We start from the raw sequence: 17,947 nt of genomic DNA on the forward strand, positions 1-17,947 counted from the left end.
GGTTGATTCTCCATCATGACGTCCTTCTATGACATCATGATGACCCTCTGTGTGTAAATGAGAACGTGCCACCTAACTAATAAAACGTGAATACCTAGAACCATACTAAAGGTGTGATGGCCGAAACGCGTTGGAGATTTATGGCTGTTTTTCACCTGAATTAATAAATTTTACATGTTTTAACTGATTTTGTGGCGCCAGCCTTTCTTTTTTCAAAGTGAATACATACCTCCCCTGCCGCTTGATGTTCTTCCACTGAAGAGAAACTACTGAATGTTGATCTCCTGGTCCCTGGTTGCACTTGCTTGTTTGTTTCCCCTCTCCAGACTTTCACATGACTCCAAAACATGATAGTGAAGTGGAAATTGGTACGGGGAACCACTGAATGCAACCAGAAACCAGAAGATCAAGGCTTATGTAAGGAAATGTTTTTTTAACCACTTCAGCTCTAGAAGATTTTACCTCCTTCATGGCTAGGCCATTTTTTGCTATTCAGCACTGTGCTACTTTAACTGGTATTTGCGCGGTCATGCAACACTTAACTCAAAAAAAATTTTATATACATTTTTTCACACAAATAGAGCTTTCTTTTGGTGGTATTTGATCACCATCACATCACAATATATTGCCTATTTACCTGGTTATATGGATGATTCTCCATCATAATGTCCTTACTTGAGGATTTGAAGGTCTACAGATCCTCATTCATAAATCCGTCTATCAGAACAGTTTCTGTATCTAATGTTCAATGTTCACCTGAGATGAGATCTAGAGACGGTTCCTCCTGTTTAATCGCTGCCATCATCTCGACTTCCTCCATAGAATGCTGATAATCCATCACGCACACCTCCTCCTCTTCCTCTTTCACCTCAACTTTCATATACATCCGTTTTTCATGCTAAACCAACAGAATGATAAAACATTACATCAAAATGTCGGTACCTACAAGCTGAGACTACTGAAGAGTTTAATCTCATATTGTCTGGAGGCATTTTTGACTTCTACCCACATACCTGATGATGGTGGGGGATGATGTGATCTTCCTGTGTGGAATCCCGGGAATACAGAGGACGGGGACATCTCTCTGGTGAGTTCCCATTACTGGATCCATCTGTAGGAAACACACACACTGACTGAATACATTGTTTCTATGTGTTTATCAGATGATGGGGGCTATGGAACCTCTTACTTTTGCAGGAAGCGGAAGGGGCCCCCTCCTGGCGTCACCTTTACTGTATTCCCCCATGAGCAATTGCAGCCCAGTAAGGATGCAACCAGAGTCATCCAGTTCCTGGGACACAGTAGGAGGAACTGACGCTGTTCCTCTCACTGTGTGATGTCAGAAACCGGAAATTATGAAGATTCAGTCTTTTCTGGTTTTGGTTCTTTGTTTACGTTTACCTGGCCGTTACTGGCCAGTGAAGCAGCTGGTCACCCTGATCTGTGTCTGATTGGCTGCATTGGAGGCCAGAGGAGAGATCTGGGGTTTAATAGACCCCATATCTCTCTATAAACAGGACCTGTCATGGCCCATGCTGTCACAAGGGATGTTGTTCATCCCTTGTGATAGCAATAAAGTTGATAAAAAATTTTAATATAATATTATATTAAATATATAATAATAATATAAATAATATATATATATATATATATATATATATATATATATATATATATATATATATATATATATATATATATATATGTGATGTGTGTGTGTGTATATATATGTATATATATATATATTGTAAGGGGTTGGCTCAGTAGGTGGTGTGGGTGACCCCTGGGTTCGCTACACAGAGAGACAGCCAAGTGGTTGAAAACAACGGTCTATGGTTTATTCTTCCAATTTGCTGGAAACAAGTGCAAGCATCCAAACAGCATAAATCAAACAAACATAAAATAAACCCTGGCCACTTGGGAGCGTCTACCTTCACAACATAGGAACCTACCTATGGAGTCTGTCCCAACCTACTGCTGGGCAGACACTGCTGGTCATACAGCAGAAAACCAATAGTCGATTTGTTTTCTTTTTCACACAGAAAAAGTCACCACCACCTCACCTTCAGAAGTCTTTCTCAGCTCACTGCTCTCCTTATATATATATATATATATATATATATTATATATTAATATAATATATAATAAAAATGTTTTAAGTGCCCCCTTTCCCCCGTGAAATAATTTAGGGCCAGACCTCCTCTGTAACTCAAAACCGGAAACCTGTAAAGGCTTTTAAAATGTAGCCTATGGAGATTTTTTGGGACCGTAGTTTGGCGCTGTTCCACGGGCGTACGCAATTTTAGAGACCGTTCACACTGGGGCGACCTGTCAGGCGACCTGGTCGCCTGACAGGTCGCCTGCCATAGAGTAGCTGTGGACCCGTTCTAATAGGAGCGACACAAGTCGCTCCGACTTAGAAAAAGGGTCCGGAGCTTCTTTGGGGCAACCTGGAGCAACCTGCATTGACTTCAATGATATGAAGTCCGTGCCGGCCGCTCCGAGGTTGCGGTGCGAGCTGCGCACCGTGACCTGTGAGGTCGCCCCGGCAAGTAGCGTCGCCCCAATGTGAACGGGGTCTTAAAGTGTGACATGTTTGGTATTTATTTACTCGGCATAACATCAACTTTTATATTTTACCAAAAATGTATTATTATATTGTGTTTTTGTGCATTAAAATTAATTAAAAGTGTATTTTTTTACCCCCCCCCCCCCACTACCCCCAAAAAATGCTTTTGAAAAGCCACTGCATATATACTTTGTGACATAAAAATATACAACACCCACCATTTTATTCTCTAGGGCCTCTGCAAAAAAAAAAACATATATAATGTTTTGGGGTTCTGATTTTTACATGTAAGAGAGGATTGCCCGAAATTTGTGCGGTATGGAAGCGGGTAAAAATAACTTCTCTTTATACCCTGTTATTTTCGGGGGTGACTGATTGTCCGTCATGACGTCCTTGTGGAGATCATACTATCTGGTGGGTTTTTGTTACTGGATCCATCTCAAGTTCTCAATATCCTTAAACACCAATCCGGATACCTGAAGAGTTTTAGTTTTTAGTGTTCATTACTCACCTGTGATGATATCTAGGGATTCCTCCAGTTTAACTGGTGTCTTCATCCCAACCTCCTTTGTAGAATGCTGAAGCTGCCTCTCGTATACCTTTTCTTCTTCCTTTTTAACTTCCATATACATCTGTTCTTCATCCTAAACAAGCAGATTGATGGAAAACATCTTCAAAATTTGAGCACCAACTGACTGAGACTACTTAGAAAAGTATAATCTCATATGGTATGGCCAAACCAAATGTATGTGCAAGTACGACCCTAAATTTAAGCAGCCAGCTAGCACAAATAACGTACATAGATAGGGTATGGAGTCACTTTGGTTTGTCCACCTACCTGATGATGGCGAGGGATGGTGTGATCTTCCTGTGTGGAATCCCGGGAATACAGAGGACGGGGACATCTCTCTGGTGGGATTCTGTAACTGCATGACTCCACCATGGTGTCCTGGTACTGCTTTCTGTGACCTTTTCGAAACTCTGCCTCCTCCACCACATAATCCTCATCATTATCCTCTTTTATCTCTTCTTTATTGTTGGCCTGTGTGGAATCTCGGGAATACAGAGGACGGGGACATCTCTCTGGTGGGTTCCCATTACTGGATCCATCTGTAGGAAACACACATACTGACTTAATACATTGTTTCTATGTGTTTATCAGATGATGGGGGATCTAGGTGGATCCTCCGTACTGCTCTCTCCTTTACAATAAAGTCTCCTCTTACCCGGTGATGTGAGGGGCAGCTGATTCTCCATCATGACGTCCTTGTAGAGATCCTTGTGTCCTTCTAAATACTCCCACTCCTCCATGGAGAAATAGACAGTGACATCCTGACACCTTATAGGAACCTGACACACACAATGATACAGTCACCATCCAGACACATCCCTTGTCTGTTACTGGATAATGTCCCAGAATTCCCGGCGCTACTGTAATAAGGAGGAGAAAAGCGTAAAAGTAGAGGGATATTAGAGTGTAAGCTCCTCTGGTACAGAGACCGATGTGATTGGCTCAGTGTTCTCTGTACAGCACTGCGGTATATGTCAGAGCTATATAAATGAATAATAATAGTAATAGTGTGTGACTGTGGGGGAGGGGACATTAGAGTGTAAGCTCCTCTGGTAAGAGACTGATGTGAATGGCTCAGTGTTCTCTGTACAGCACTGCGGTATATGTCAGAAATAATCCATGCACTATATATGTGTGTATCATCATCTGCTGGAGATAAAGGACGTCACAGTGACTATGGAGGAAGAGGACGGAACATGACGGGGGGGGGGGGGGGGTTACTGGGTGTAAATATAAAATAATATCTTATTACCTCCTCTGCTGCCAGTTCCAGCAATGTCTCCTCTCTACTTCCTCCCAACTCACCTCTCACTGGGGACTTCCTGTCTCCACCTTACATCACTTCCTGTCTATTGATTACATAGAGAGGTCTCATCTGTTCGTCCCACTCCGTAGAAACTAGTTCACCACCTTTTGAAGAAAAAAAGAACTGCGGCCTTTAGAGCCCATTCACATTAGCGCGACTTGTGAGCCTGACAAGTCGCGGTATGTTGCGGTCCATTGAGTAGTACAGGACCCCTTCTAATAGGAGCGAAACAAGTCGCTCCGACTTAGAAAAAGGGTCCTGTACTACTTTGGGGCGACCTCAGAGCGACTTGCATAGACTTCCATTATGTGAAGTCTCTGCAAGTCGCGCCAAAGTCGCGGTGCATGCGACTTCACAGGTCGCCCCCTGAAGTCGTGTCGTCTCAATGTGAATGGGCTCTCATTCCAAAGTTGTTTACAAGCAGTCTTCTGAGGTCAACTATCGCACCCCAATGAGGGGAGTGTCCTTCATAAAGTCAGCACTTAGCATGGTACTATTAGGATAAATAAAAGGCAAGCACTGTTTTTACAGAGGTACAGCCTCCATCTTCCATTGCATAGCACACCTCTAACCTTACATTTCCACGTATACTAACACATGTAACGATAATTCAGTAGCTTGAAACCACCTGACGTCAACCTTCACACTGAGGATCACCATCACATCCCAACAAGGGGCACTTCCTTCATAAAGTCAGCACTCTGTGGCGTACTGTTGGGAATGAAATGATGAGTGCTAAATCCACAGAGGCAATTCCACCATCATTCTATTACATGGCAGAAGCTCCAGAACCGTATTAGGTGATGGATCTTACATTTCTGTACCTACAAACACATGTACAAATGATTTGGTAGCTGGAAACCACCTGGCACGATATCTCTGAAGGTTCTGATGTTTCCAAGTTAAGGTACGTTAGTAGTAGTTGGTCACATTCAAGTAGACTTGTTCTGTGAGTTTGAAGACTTTTTGCTGCTCATCCTTCTTTAGTTCTTTAGGACACACACTCCAGTATTTCTATCCACACGGGTCACCTTAATCCAATCACCTTAGAATGTGTCAAGGCAAATCTTGATCGTCCAAGAACAGGGTGAGAGGTGTCGAAAGTTGGTGGAACCAACATGTTCTTGATTAGAATATCAAGAGCAAATCCCTTGATATTAGAATGTCTACCACTGGTGTTATTTCATCAATTTACATGGCTGTAGGTTTGAAACAGCATTATATGTGGGCGACATGATGTTGGAATGAAGGCTACCTACTGTGGAGTGGTGGAGTCAATGTGTTGCTATTGTATATATCCCTGGAAAGGGGAAAGGCACAGTATGGACCTATCATAACCAGATCCCACTGTTCAAGGTGAAAGTCCATCTTATTTATAAACTGAGAAAGGAACACGAAGTGGTGGTGGTGGTGTGTGCCGATATTTTCCATGTGGTATTCACGCGGAACAGTATACCAAGATGCATGTGGGGCACCTTTCGCGCGGAGCGTGCTTACCAATGCTCGAGACCAGGGGGACTGCGGCCATGTGAAAAGTCTAACATTGATCGCGTGCCCTGAATTGTCCCTAACGCATCCCCAATGTGTTTTCGAGGTTGCAGGGTACTTTACTTCACATTTGGTGGACTTGCCCAAAGGCGATCTGTTTCTGGTCCCAGGTGTATACAATGATTAGAACCGTCTTGGCTGTGCCCCGGCCGCGTAACCAATGTGAATCTTTATTACATAAACCTATAGCAGCTTAGGCTGGCCATACACTATACAATTTTCTTTAGCTTTACTTTTACCAACTATGTAGTGCAAGGGCCTGTCTGACTGCATACACATTTAAAGTGTTTAGGTTTGACCTCATATTATATGGTTTTGTTAAATCTAAAGGAAAATTGTATAATGTAGGGCCAGCCTTAGTCCAAACACCAGTGGAGGTGAGTGGGCTTTGTTTTTCCTGGAGGCCTGCCAAACATTGGCTAAGGCCCAGCATCAACTGTTCCTCCACCTAGCTGAAGTTAATCATTGATTCATTGGGGACCATGGTGCTCAAGAAGCTCACTTCCATTCTGAATGACAGACATGCCCAATTCCTAAAAGTATAGAAACCATGGCTCACACATAATGCTGATTTATGCCCCATACACACGTGCAGATTATCTGAAGACTTTTGTCTGCAGACTTACCTTTTCTATGTAGTGCAAGGGCCTGCCGGATTGCATACAAATTGAAAGTGTTTAGGTTTGACCTCATATTATATGGTTTTGGTAAGTCTGCAGACAAAAGTCTTCAGATAATCTGCACGTGTGTACGGGGCATTAGACCATTCTTTGCTTTCAACCTGAGGATGCTGAGAAGACTCCCATTGTAGTTACGTGGTGGTCCACTACGGGACCCTCCCTTCCCCTCTACCTCTCCCCTTTCTTTTCTCTCTTCTTCTTTCTCTTCACTTGTTGTGGTCTTGTTTTCTTTTCTTTGTTTTGGGCTCTTATGGGCTTTACGCACCCAGTTTGTTCGAAGGGCAAATACTTCTCCCTCTGTAGGGTTGGTGGTGGCCCCAAACCATCATGAGATGCAGACCCTGCAAGTTCAACTGCTCCTCTTCACAGCTGTCTGTTTGAAGCTTACCTGTGAGGTCTATTCGACCATTATTGTATCAGTAGCCATTCTGTTGCGCTGCTTTCGCTATTTATAACCCATTGGCCCATATTGTATTGTGTTATTGGGATCTGTTTTCTCGCTACTTTTTTACATATTACCTTTTGTACTGAGAGCTTGTGCTATATGTTATTTTTGAAAACCTCAATAAATATTTTGTAAAAGAAAAGTCTAACATTAAGCCAATTCCCCAACTTAGAGATGAACCTTAACACTGGGTGTAGTAAAAGTGAAGAATTCATCTGAAAAGTACTATCCCAGGCTGGGTTTAGTACACACTGTAACTTGAGGGACACCGCTGAGCCCATGGCCTCTCCACCAATCCAGTGTACCTCTGTTACCTCAATCTCAGGAACAGAATGGGGCCCGCTGTGTACATAGCGCAGACCTCATGTGTACACTTATTAACTCCTGCTTCACCGTATCCTTGTGAAGAGGGCCATGGATCTTCGTAATGTGGTTTCAGTTTCATTTGCTACTGGTGATGGACCACTAGGGAGAGGGCCAGGATATGGACCCCCTCGCTACCAGAGGACCTGTCTTTTATGGCAGGTACCACGCCTAATGACTGATTGCGCTGTAGCCTATTCTTGACCTTGGTTACCCATGGCAACTTTGTTCCTCTTCCTTGTAGGAAAAGAATTAGCCGCACATCCAGGGATTCCAATAGGTTTCAAATACCTTTATTTCCAAAAAGTTGCAAGTGATGACACCAAAGACACCAGCATGAAGTCTCGTAGACGCGTTTCACACATACATCTTGTGCTTAATCATTACGTAATGATTAACCACTTAAGCCCCGGAGGATTTGGCTGCTAAACGACCAGGGGGTATTTTGCGATTCGGCACTGCGTGACTTTAACGGACAATTGCGCGGTCGTGCGACGCTGTACCTAAACGAATTTGACGTCCTTTTTTTCCCACAAACAGAGCTTTCTTTTGATGGTATTGGATCACCTGTGCGATTTTTTGATCACGCGCTATAAACAAAAAAAGAGCGTCAATTTTGCAAAAATAACAATATTTTTCACATATTTTTATATGAAATTCCCCAAAAAAAAAATGTAAAAATCAAAATTTTTTTAACATTTTCAGCCAATTTGTTTTATGCTACCTATGTTTGGTAAAAAAAATTGCAAAAAGCGTATTTTTATTGGTTTGCGCAAAAGTTATCGCGTTTACTAACAAAGGGAAAGATTTATGTAATTTTTGTTGTTGTTTTTTTAACGCGTAATGGCGGCGATCTGCGATTTTTTTTGCGGTACTGCGACATTGCGGCGGACAGATCGGACCCTTGACTGAAATTTTTGACACTTTTGGGGTTACCAGTGACATTTCTACAGTAATCAGTGCTATACATATGCACTGTTACTGTAAAAATACACTGGCAGTGAAGGGGTTAACTTTTTTTGAAAGGGAGGGGCTATGTGTGTCCCTAGGGGCGTGCTTTCTACTGTGATTGGCTGTGGCTTCAGATGTATGAAGAGTGATCAACGGTTCTACATAGTAGAACCGTATGATCATCCTTCATACACAGGGGAGAATGACAGGCAGCTTGTTTACACAAGCCGCCTGACTTTCTCCCTCTCCCTCGCCGATCGCAGAGTGACCGGCGGACATCGGGTCCGCCGGTCACACGCGCGGGGGGGTCCGTGACCACGCGGGAGTGGGAGCGCACCTCCGGCAGCGCGCGCTCGCTCCCTAGACCCTCACAAGCTAGTGACGTAGCCCTACGTCACTTTGCCTGTGAGGGGCTGACCGCCGACGTAGATAGTCGTGCGGCGGTCGGCAAGTGGTTAAGCACAAGATGTATGTGTGAAACGCGTCTACGAGACTTCATGCTGGTGTCTTTGGTGTCATCACTTGCAACTTTTTGGAAATAAAGGTATTTGAAACCTATTGGAATCCCTGGATGTGCGGCTAATTCTTTTCCTACAAGTGCTCCCACGGAGGCGGGCCGGGGCCAGCACTCTACTGGATATCCTATCTCCTGGCAATCACCACACACTATACACCTGGAGCAGTGTCTTTTCTTTCTTGTTCCTCTTCCTGCTTGCCTTGCCAAAAGACCTATGGTAGAGACTTGACTTCATACCCCATTGTGCTTACTAACCATGGTTCTTTTGATACGCCAGAACCAGCATACACACCTTTAACCATTTGCTGACCACCCGCCGCATTTCTACTGTGGCAGGCTGGCTCGGCTGTGCGAACCGACCTATTAGTCGGTCACGTGCGCGGTGCTGGGGGGCGAGGTCCCGCATGCTCCCGCCCCCACTATGGGCGCTCTCAAAGTGACATGTGAGCGCCACTCAGTACTGGAGTATTGTACAGCTTGCAATAGGGTGCGCCCCCTAGGGAGACCTGTAACCCCCAGGCCGCAAACCAGAGATGGTCCGTGGGGTGTCGGGCCGGGCAGTGGTGGGTTGCAGCGGGCAGAGCAAGCCGGCACAACCTGCACTGCCACCCTCCGACCACTACTCCGTTCCCTCTCTGTGGTTACCAAGAGGGGAGAGTCAGGTCAGGGACAGGATCTCATAGAACTGATGAGAACTAGGCTGCACCACTCCCCAGCCCCTGAGGTGACAGGCTGCAACCGCCCCCCCCCCCCAGGTGATAGACTGCATTCCCCCTCCCAGGTGATAGGCTGCAACAACCACACCACACCCCCCCCCAGGTGACAGGCTGCAACCACCACACCACACCCCACCCCTGCATTCCCCCCTCCCCCCCCCAGGTGACGGGCTGCAACCACCACACCCCACCCCTGCATCCCCCCCCCAGGTGACAGGCTGCAACCACCACAACCCCCCCCCCCCCCAGGTGATAGACTGAAACCACCACACTCCCCAGGTGACAGGCAGCAACCACCACACTGCTTCCCCCAAGGTGACAGGCTGCAACCACCCCCCCAAGCAACAGTCTGCAACCACCATACAAATGATTACCAAACCACCTCCCCGGTCAGTGGAAGGGTTGACTTCAGAGTGGCCAGTCCCTGGTGCCAGGGAGGTTGGGGATTGCTGCTGTAAGCAATAGATTGATTTCACAGTGACCAGGCAGAATGACAGAGCGCCATTCTGCTCAGAAGAGGACCGCTGGCACTGGTCCAAGGAGGAAGTTGGGGACAGGGCTGGAGCAGGAAGAGGGCACCACTTTTAGGGGGAACTAATTATCACAAACAAATCCTGGAAAAATATGAAAGAATGTCAGCTGAACTCCACTTAGTTCCTCTTGGAGTATTTTTTAATAGACATGTGCAGTTTGTTTCCTTCCGAACTGAAATTTGGACAAATTTTTCGTTATTCGGAAACAAGGCTCATTAAGTGGGACAAAACCCGATGTTGGGCATAGCACGGTGTATCCAGGATCCAAGGTGTCGAGGCTGAGATGGTGGCGGGAGACAAGGAGGGCGCCGGCACTCAGCATCTTCCAGATCGGCTTCATGTAGGACCAGCTTGGACCACTGCATCGAGGGCGCATGACGTCACCAGAGGGCAGAAGAGAAACGCAATGCATTTCAGAGCATGCGCATACGAGCTACGCCCACCATCAGGTTTTGTCCCACTTGAGGAGCCTTGTTTCTATGTGAGTGTGCATTTTTCAAGTTTTATTGTCCAATAAACACTACTGCACCTAGAGGCGCTCTTCTTGTCTCTCCTTATGCATACATATGCTAGGGCCAATGTAGATATTTAGACATGAGCCAATTATCCAACAAATGTGTCTTTGGAAGAAACCAGAATACCTGAAAGAAACTCACACTGCTACAGGGAGAGCATGAAAACTAGGGATGCACCGATCCGATATTCGGATCGGATATCGGCCCCGATACGGGCAAAATAGCTGGATCGGGGATCGGTAAAATTAACAGATCCACGGGCCGATCCGGTTTTGCTCTTTATAGCTTGTGAGGGAGCAGAGAACAGCTGTCAAAGAAAAAAAAGAGCCTCCTGCAAATGCCTTTCAACTCTCCCAGTTAAGTAAACACAATGATTACAATGTATCTTTTCGTTCCCTCTGCCGGAGGAGGGAAGTTTAACCTCTTAAAGACTAAACCCATGATGTTTTAGATTTTGAATGCACAATTGTTATAAGGTATCTGCCGATACCGATCCGGAAGTATTATTTTGTTATAAGCTCACAAAACAGTACTTCCGGATCGGACTCGGGATCAGCGATTTCACAAAGCAAAAGCTCGGGATTGGGACCAAAAAAGTCGGATCGGTGCATCCCTAATGAAAACCCCATGTAGATAAGGATAGGGACCTGGCAGAGAGAACATGCAAACCCCATTTAGATAAGGATAGTGACCTGGCTAGGGGAACTTGCAAACCCCATGCAGATAAGGATAGGAACCTGGCTGGAATAACATACAAACCCCATGCAGATAAGGGTAGGGGCCTGGCTTGGAGAACATGCAAACCCCATGCAGATAATGATAGGGACCTGGCTGGGAGAACATGCAAACCTCATGCAGATAGGGATCAGGCTGGGAGAACTGCAAACCCCATGTAGATAAGGATAGGGACCTGGCTGGGATTTGAACCAAAACATTTTCGATGTGGTCTGCTAAGGGACTCCACCTCCAATTTTAAAGTAGAAGTCTGGTCAAAACCTGATGTAGCACCCTCCTAAGTGTAGTGTAGGCTGGCAGGTAAATTTAGTTTACTGTATTTAGAGGAGCAGGGGCTTATTACTTAGGGCTGTGCAGTGTCTCACAGGCTTCTGCTCTGATTACTTCCCCCTGTCTTCTAGGATTCTAGAATTCTAGTGGGAGGAAGAACAGAATATAGCAGGAAAAATAAGCATTGAACACGTCACCATTTTTCTAGGTAAATGGTCTAATTCATCCATCACAAAGGTGTTCTATCGGGTTGAGGTCAGAACTATGTGCAGGCCAGTCAAGTTCCTCCACCCCAAACTTGCTCATCCATGTCTTTATGGACCTTGCTTTGTGCACGGGTGCGCAGTCATGTTGGAACAGGAAGGGGCCATCCCCAAACTCTTCCCACGAAGTTGGGAGCATGAAATTGTCCAAAATGTCTTGGTATGCTTACGCCTTAAGAGTTCCCTTCACTGGAACTAAAGGGCCAAGCCCAACCCCTGAAAAACAACCTCACACCATAATCCCCCCTCCACCAAATGATTTGAACCAGTGCACAAAGCAAGGTCCATAAAGACATGGATGAGCGAGTTTGGGGTGGAGGAACATGACTGGCCTGCACAAGTCATGACCTCAACCCGATAGAACGCCTTTGGGATGAATTAGAGCGGAGACTGCGAGCCAGACCTTCTCATTCCTGACCTCACAAATGCTCTTCTGGTAGAATGGTGAAACATTCCCATAGACACTCCTAAACCTTGTGGACAGCCTTCCCAGAAGAGTTGAAGCTGTTATAGCTGCAAAGGGTGGGCCAACTCAATATTGAACCCTACGGACTAAGACTGGGATGTCATTAAAGTTCACGTAAAGGCAGGCGTCCCAATACTTTTGACAATATAGTGTATTTCTAAAGATGCTATTGACATGAAATTTTCATCACATGTCGGTAACAACCCATGCAATCCATACATACAAAGAAATCAAAACAAATACATTCAGAAATGAAGTTATATTTAATAAAATGGAATGACACGGGGAAAAAGTATTGAACCCGCTAAATGAAATGTACTTGGTACAAAATCCTTTGTCGGTAAATGCCACATGAGTCACATGCGTTGCTCAGGTGTGATTTTTGGCCCATTCCCTCCACACAAATCTTGAAGGTTCCGTTGGCTTCTTCTATGAACTCTGATCTTTGGTTCTTTCCATAGTTTCTCTATCGGGTTCAAGTCAGGTGATTAGCCGGGCCATTCTCGCAGCTTTATTTTCTTCCTTTGAAACCAATGGAGGGTTTCCTTGGCTTTGTGTTTGGGATCATTGTCCTACTGAAATGCCCTCCCTCGTCTCATCTTCATCATCCTGGTAGAAGGCAGCAGATTTTCCATCCATCCTTCCTTCAATGACCTGAAGTTTTCCGGTACCGTATGCTGAAAAACAGCCCCGCCCACACCATGATGTTCCCACCTCCAATCTCCACTGTTGGTATGGGAGGTGTTTTTGGGGGTAGGCATTACTTCTTCAAAAGATATTTAATATTTTAATAAAAAACTGGGTCATTTATTGTGTTTTGTTTATAAATCATTAACCACTTGACCTCCAGAAGATTTACCCCCCCTTCACGACCAGGCCCTTTTGTTTTGTGATACGCCACTGCGTTACTTTAACTGACAATTGCGCAGTTGTGCAAAGCTGTACCCCAAAACAATTGATGTCCTTTTTCCCCCCCACATTGCTGGTATTTGATCACCTCTGCGTTTTTTTTATTTTTTGCGTGATAAAAGAAATTAAAAAAATAAACAAAAAAACTTTTTTAATTTCTGCTATAAAACATCGAAAATTAAAAAAAATTGAATTTCTTTATTAGTTTCGGCCAATTTGTATTCTGCTACGTTTTAAAGATCCGTGTTCCGGCTTTACAGAGACACAGGATCAAAACCTTCCCTTCTGGCAGAACGGGGATCTGTCTTGTTTACATCGGAAGACCGCTGTTCTGGCTCTCTGTCTAACGATCAGCAGGTGGCGGTGGACATCCAGTTCTCGATACCCACAGATCAGCTCCCGCAGTTTCTAATCGGAGCGGGCATCCGGCAGTTACCCGCAGATCAGCTCCCGCAGTTTCTAATCGGAGCGGGCCCCCGGCAGTTACCCGCAGATCAGCTCCCGCAGTTTCTAATCGGAGCGGGCCCCCGGCAGTTACCCGCAGATCAGCTCCCGCTGTTTCTAATCGTAGTGGGCCTCCGGCAGTTACCCGCAGATCAGCTCCCGCAGTTTCTAATCGTAGCGGGCCTCCCGCAGTTACCCGCAGATCAGCTCCCGCAGTTTCTAATCAGAGCGGGCCTCTGGCAGTTACCCGCAGATCAGCTCCTGCAGTTTGTAATCAGAGTGTGCCTCCGGCAGTTACCCGCAGATCAGCTCCCGCTGTTTCTAATCGGAGCGGGCCTCCGGCAGTTACCCGCAGATCTGCTCCCGCTGTTTCTTATCAGAGCGGGCCTCCGGCAGTTACCCGCAGATCCGCTCCCGCTATTTCTAATCGGAGCGGGCCTCCGGCAGTTACCCGCAGATCAGCTCCCGCAGTTTGTAACCACAGCGGGCCTCCGGCAGTTACCCACAGATCAGCTCCCGCAGTTTCTAATCGGAGCGGGCCTCCAGCAGTTACCCGCAGATCAGCTTCCGCTGTTTCTAATCGGAGCGGGCCTCCGGCAGTTACCCGCAGATCAGCTCCCGCTGTGTATAATAACAGCGGGGCGCCGGCGGCACGCATATGCGCCCCAGACCTGTAAGAGCAGGATCACGTACAAGGTACACGATCCGGCATGGCAGTGCCACTTTGCCGCCGTATATGTAAGTTATACGGATGGCAAGTGGTAAACCACTTCCTTACCGCTGGAGGTCATATGAGGTCCTGGGCTTTAAGTGGGGATATCTGGATGATGGGTGAAACTGCCGGCATTCAGATATCATTTTTATTATTTGGCGATTCCCTACACCGTAAAAACTCCCCAAATCACCACCTGAAGCCTTTCACCTCCAGTGAGCATGTTAAAGGTGCCAACACTGTGAATAAGCGGTCCTCCCTCCATCTCCATCATGTTAGAAGATCCACATTGTCAGACTACCACTTCCTGCCCAACAACGTCATATGACGTTCTGGAATTTCAGGGGAGATATCTGAATAATGGGAGCAGCCAGCAATTCACTGCACCCAAATATAACAATCATAGCGGCTGTTGATTAATCTTAAAAGGCGGCGGGAGGAGACATCCCTCCCCTCCCACCGCTCCCCGATGCTTCTACTGACTCGCCTGTGCTATCGACGAGCCGGAGAAGGAAGTACACCATAGAGAATACCGAAGACCAGATGGTCCCTGGCAGTCTCTCGGATGCCTGGGCGCGACGTTATGATGTCACGCCTGGCCTTGCAGTTGTCAATACCGCCGTGATCTCAACTGGATAGCCGCAATCATTTTTCTTTTTTTTTTTTATTTCAGGCTTTCCAGCCTGTAGGAGAGAAGTGAGGTCTTATTGACCCCAGATCTCTCCATAAAGAGTACCTGTCATGCACTATTCCTATTACAAGGGATGTTTACATTCCTTTTAATAGGAATAAAAGTGATAAAAAAAAAAGGGAAAGTGTAAAAAAATAAAAGAAAACAAACAAAAAAAAAAGTAAAGTGTCCCCTGTTCCCGCGAAGCGAACATATGCGTATGTCGCGGCCACATATGTAAATGGCGTTCAATCCATACATGTGAGGTATCGCCGCGAATGTTAGAGCAACAGCAATAATGCTACACTAGACCTCCTCTGTAACTCTAAACTGGTAACCTGTAAACATTTTTAAAGTGTCGTCTATGGGGATTTTTAATTACCGAAGTTTGGCGCCGTTCCAAGAGTGTGCACAATTTTAAAGTGTGACAATGTTAGGTATCTATTTACTCGACATAACATCATCTTTCACATTATACAAAAAAATTGGGCTAACTTTACTGTTTTGTTTTTTTTTTAATTCAGAAAACAGAAAAAGTGTCTGAAAAATTTCTACCGTGTGACATAAAAAGCTGCAATAACCGCCATTTTATTCCCTAGGGTCTCTGCTGGAAAAAAAAAAATATATATATATATATATATATAATGTTTGGAAGTTCTGAGTAATTTTCTAGCAAAAGAATTATGATTTTTACATTTACCCTGGTATGGAAGTGGTTAAAGTTTATTTTTTCCCAAAAAAATTGCGTTTAAAAAACTGCTGCGCAAATACCGTGTGACATAATAAATTGCAACGATCGCCATTTTATTCTCTAGGGTCTCTGCTAAAAAGAGAAAAAAAAGTGCAGCTGAAGTGATAAAATGCCTGGAGGGGAGAAAGCAGGACCCCGGGGAGCCTGCACATCTGTGGCCGGTCGCTTGCCTGGTGTAATTTTACACACACTATATTACCAAAAGTATTGGGACGCCTGCCTTTACACACACATGAACTTTAATGGCATCCCAGTCTTAGTCCATAGGGTTCAATATTGAGTCCTGACCTCAACCCGATAGAACACCTTTGGGATGAATTAGAGTGCAGACTGCGAGCCAGGCTTTCTCATCCAACATCAAATGCCTGACCTCACAAATGCACTTCTGAAAGAATGGTCAAATTCCCATAGACACACTCCTAAACCTTGTGGACAGCCTTCCCAGAAGAGTTGAAGCTGTTATAGCTGCAAAGAGTGGGCCAACTCAATATTCAACCCTACGGACTAAGACTGGGATGCCATTGAAGTTCATGTGCAGGTAAAGGCAGGCGTCCCAATACTTTTGACAATATAGTGTATATTTGCTTTCAGGGACTTAACACAAAAAAAGGACGCTCTGCTGTGTGGCTTCTCTGGTGGGTAAGAAGGTCTCCTCTCCGAGTGAAACTTTTCCCGCACTCTGTACATGAAAAAGGACAGTCACCCATATGTCTCCTTTGGTGGGTAAGAAAGTCCGCTTTCCGCATGAGACATTTCCCGCACTCTGAACACAGAAAAGGACCCTTGCCTTTGTGACTTCTCTGATGCCTAAGAAGGTCTGCTTTGTGTATGAAGCATTTACCGCACTCCGAGCACGAAAAAGGACGTTCGCCGCTGTGGCTTTTCTGGTGTCTAAGAAGATCTCCTTTCTGGATGAAACACTTCCCGCACTCTGAACATATAAAAGGGCGTTCTCCTATGTGGCTTTTCTGGTGCGTCAGAAGGCTTCCTTTCTGAGTGAAACATTTCCCGCACTCCGTACAGGAATAAGGGCGCTCGCCGGTGTGAATCCTCTTGTGTCTGAGAAGGTCCGTTTTTTGTATGAAACATTTTCCGCACTCCGAACACGGAAAAGGGAGCTCGCCTGTGTGACTTTTTTGGTGCCTGAGAAGGTCTCCTTTCTGAATAAAACATTTTCCGCACTCTAAGCATGCAAAAGGGCGCTCGCCGATGTGGCTTTTCAGGTGTGTGAGAAGGTGTCCTTTCCATGGGAAGCTTTTCCCGCACTCCGAACACGGAAACGGACGCTCGCTTGTGCGAGGCCCTTGCTTTGCTGAAACAAGTTTTTCCGTTTGGAAACCTTTAAGGCCTTCAGGACTCGTGAAGATTTTATCACCGGCGCTGTGATTTGTACTGCGGGGGGGAGGGTTTTCTTCTGAGGAATAAGGTGCCACTCCGCCGTCTCTTGTATTGTAATCTGGCGGAAAAATCTGGTGTCCCTCCGACCAGAAATCGCATTTACCTGCTGGAAAAAAAAGTATTTTATCAATGATAAAATCGCATTCGTCATAAGAATTGATGCTCCCCCCCCACGCGCATCTGCAAAAGGCAGCGCGTTTTTGTGCGGTACGGGAAAATGTGCGATGTTACACGTGTTACTGCACTGAGCCTAGTGTGAACAAACCCTAACGTGTGGTCTGTAGGTTGTATATCTTCTCTGCCCTAATTCCCCCACCAATCCTCCCTCCTAGCACCCCCCCCCCCCAAAATCCCCTCTCCTGGTACAACACCCCTTGCCTCCTCCTACCACAATCCCTCCCCCCCAAATCCCCCTTGTAGCACAGCCACCCCAAAATCCCCCTCCCAGCATCCCCCATCCTAGCACAACCCCCCAATCCCTCCTACCACAAATCCCCCCCCCAATTCCTCCTTCTAACGCCCCCCCCCCCAACCCCACTCCTAGCACAACCCCCCCAATCCCTCCTCCTACCACAAAACCTACTTCCCAAATCCCCCTTGTAGCACATCCCCCCC

At 45.9% G+C, this 17,947-nt stretch overlaps 3 protein-coding genes across 3 annotated transcripts in view; all 3 read right to left on the minus strand.

The window, feature by feature from the left end:
- LOC309564420 (uncharacterized protein) overlaps positions 1 to 17,947 on the minus strand; it is a gene marked incomplete at both ends in the record, with an annotated part of 648,900 nt that overhangs the window by 231,236 nt on the left and 399,717 nt on the right.
- Positions 1 to 17,947, minus strand: part of LOC309563485 (uncharacterized protein) — a gene marked incomplete at its 3' end in the record, with an annotated part of 314,854 nt that overhangs the window by 209,903 nt on the left and 87,004 nt on the right. The gene's annotated exons all lie outside the window — the stretch shown is intronic.
- Positions 1 to 17,947, minus strand: part of LOC309563489 (uncharacterized protein) — a gene marked incomplete at its 5' end in the record, with an annotated part of 118,075 nt that overhangs the window by 62,487 nt on the left and 37,641 nt on the right. Inside the window, 2 exon segments of the mRNA XM_082267882.1 lie at positions 757 to 898; positions 16,537 to 17,435. Coding sequence (XP_082124008.1) covers positions 757 to 898; positions 16,537 to 17,435 — 1,041 coding nt within the window.

Source organism: Pelophylax lessonae, assembly GCF_965119305.1.
Source record: "Pelophylax lessonae genome assembly, chromosome: 9".
Lineage (NCBI taxonomy): Eukaryota > Metazoa > Chordata > Amphibia > Anura > Ranidae > Pelophylax > Pelophylax lessonae.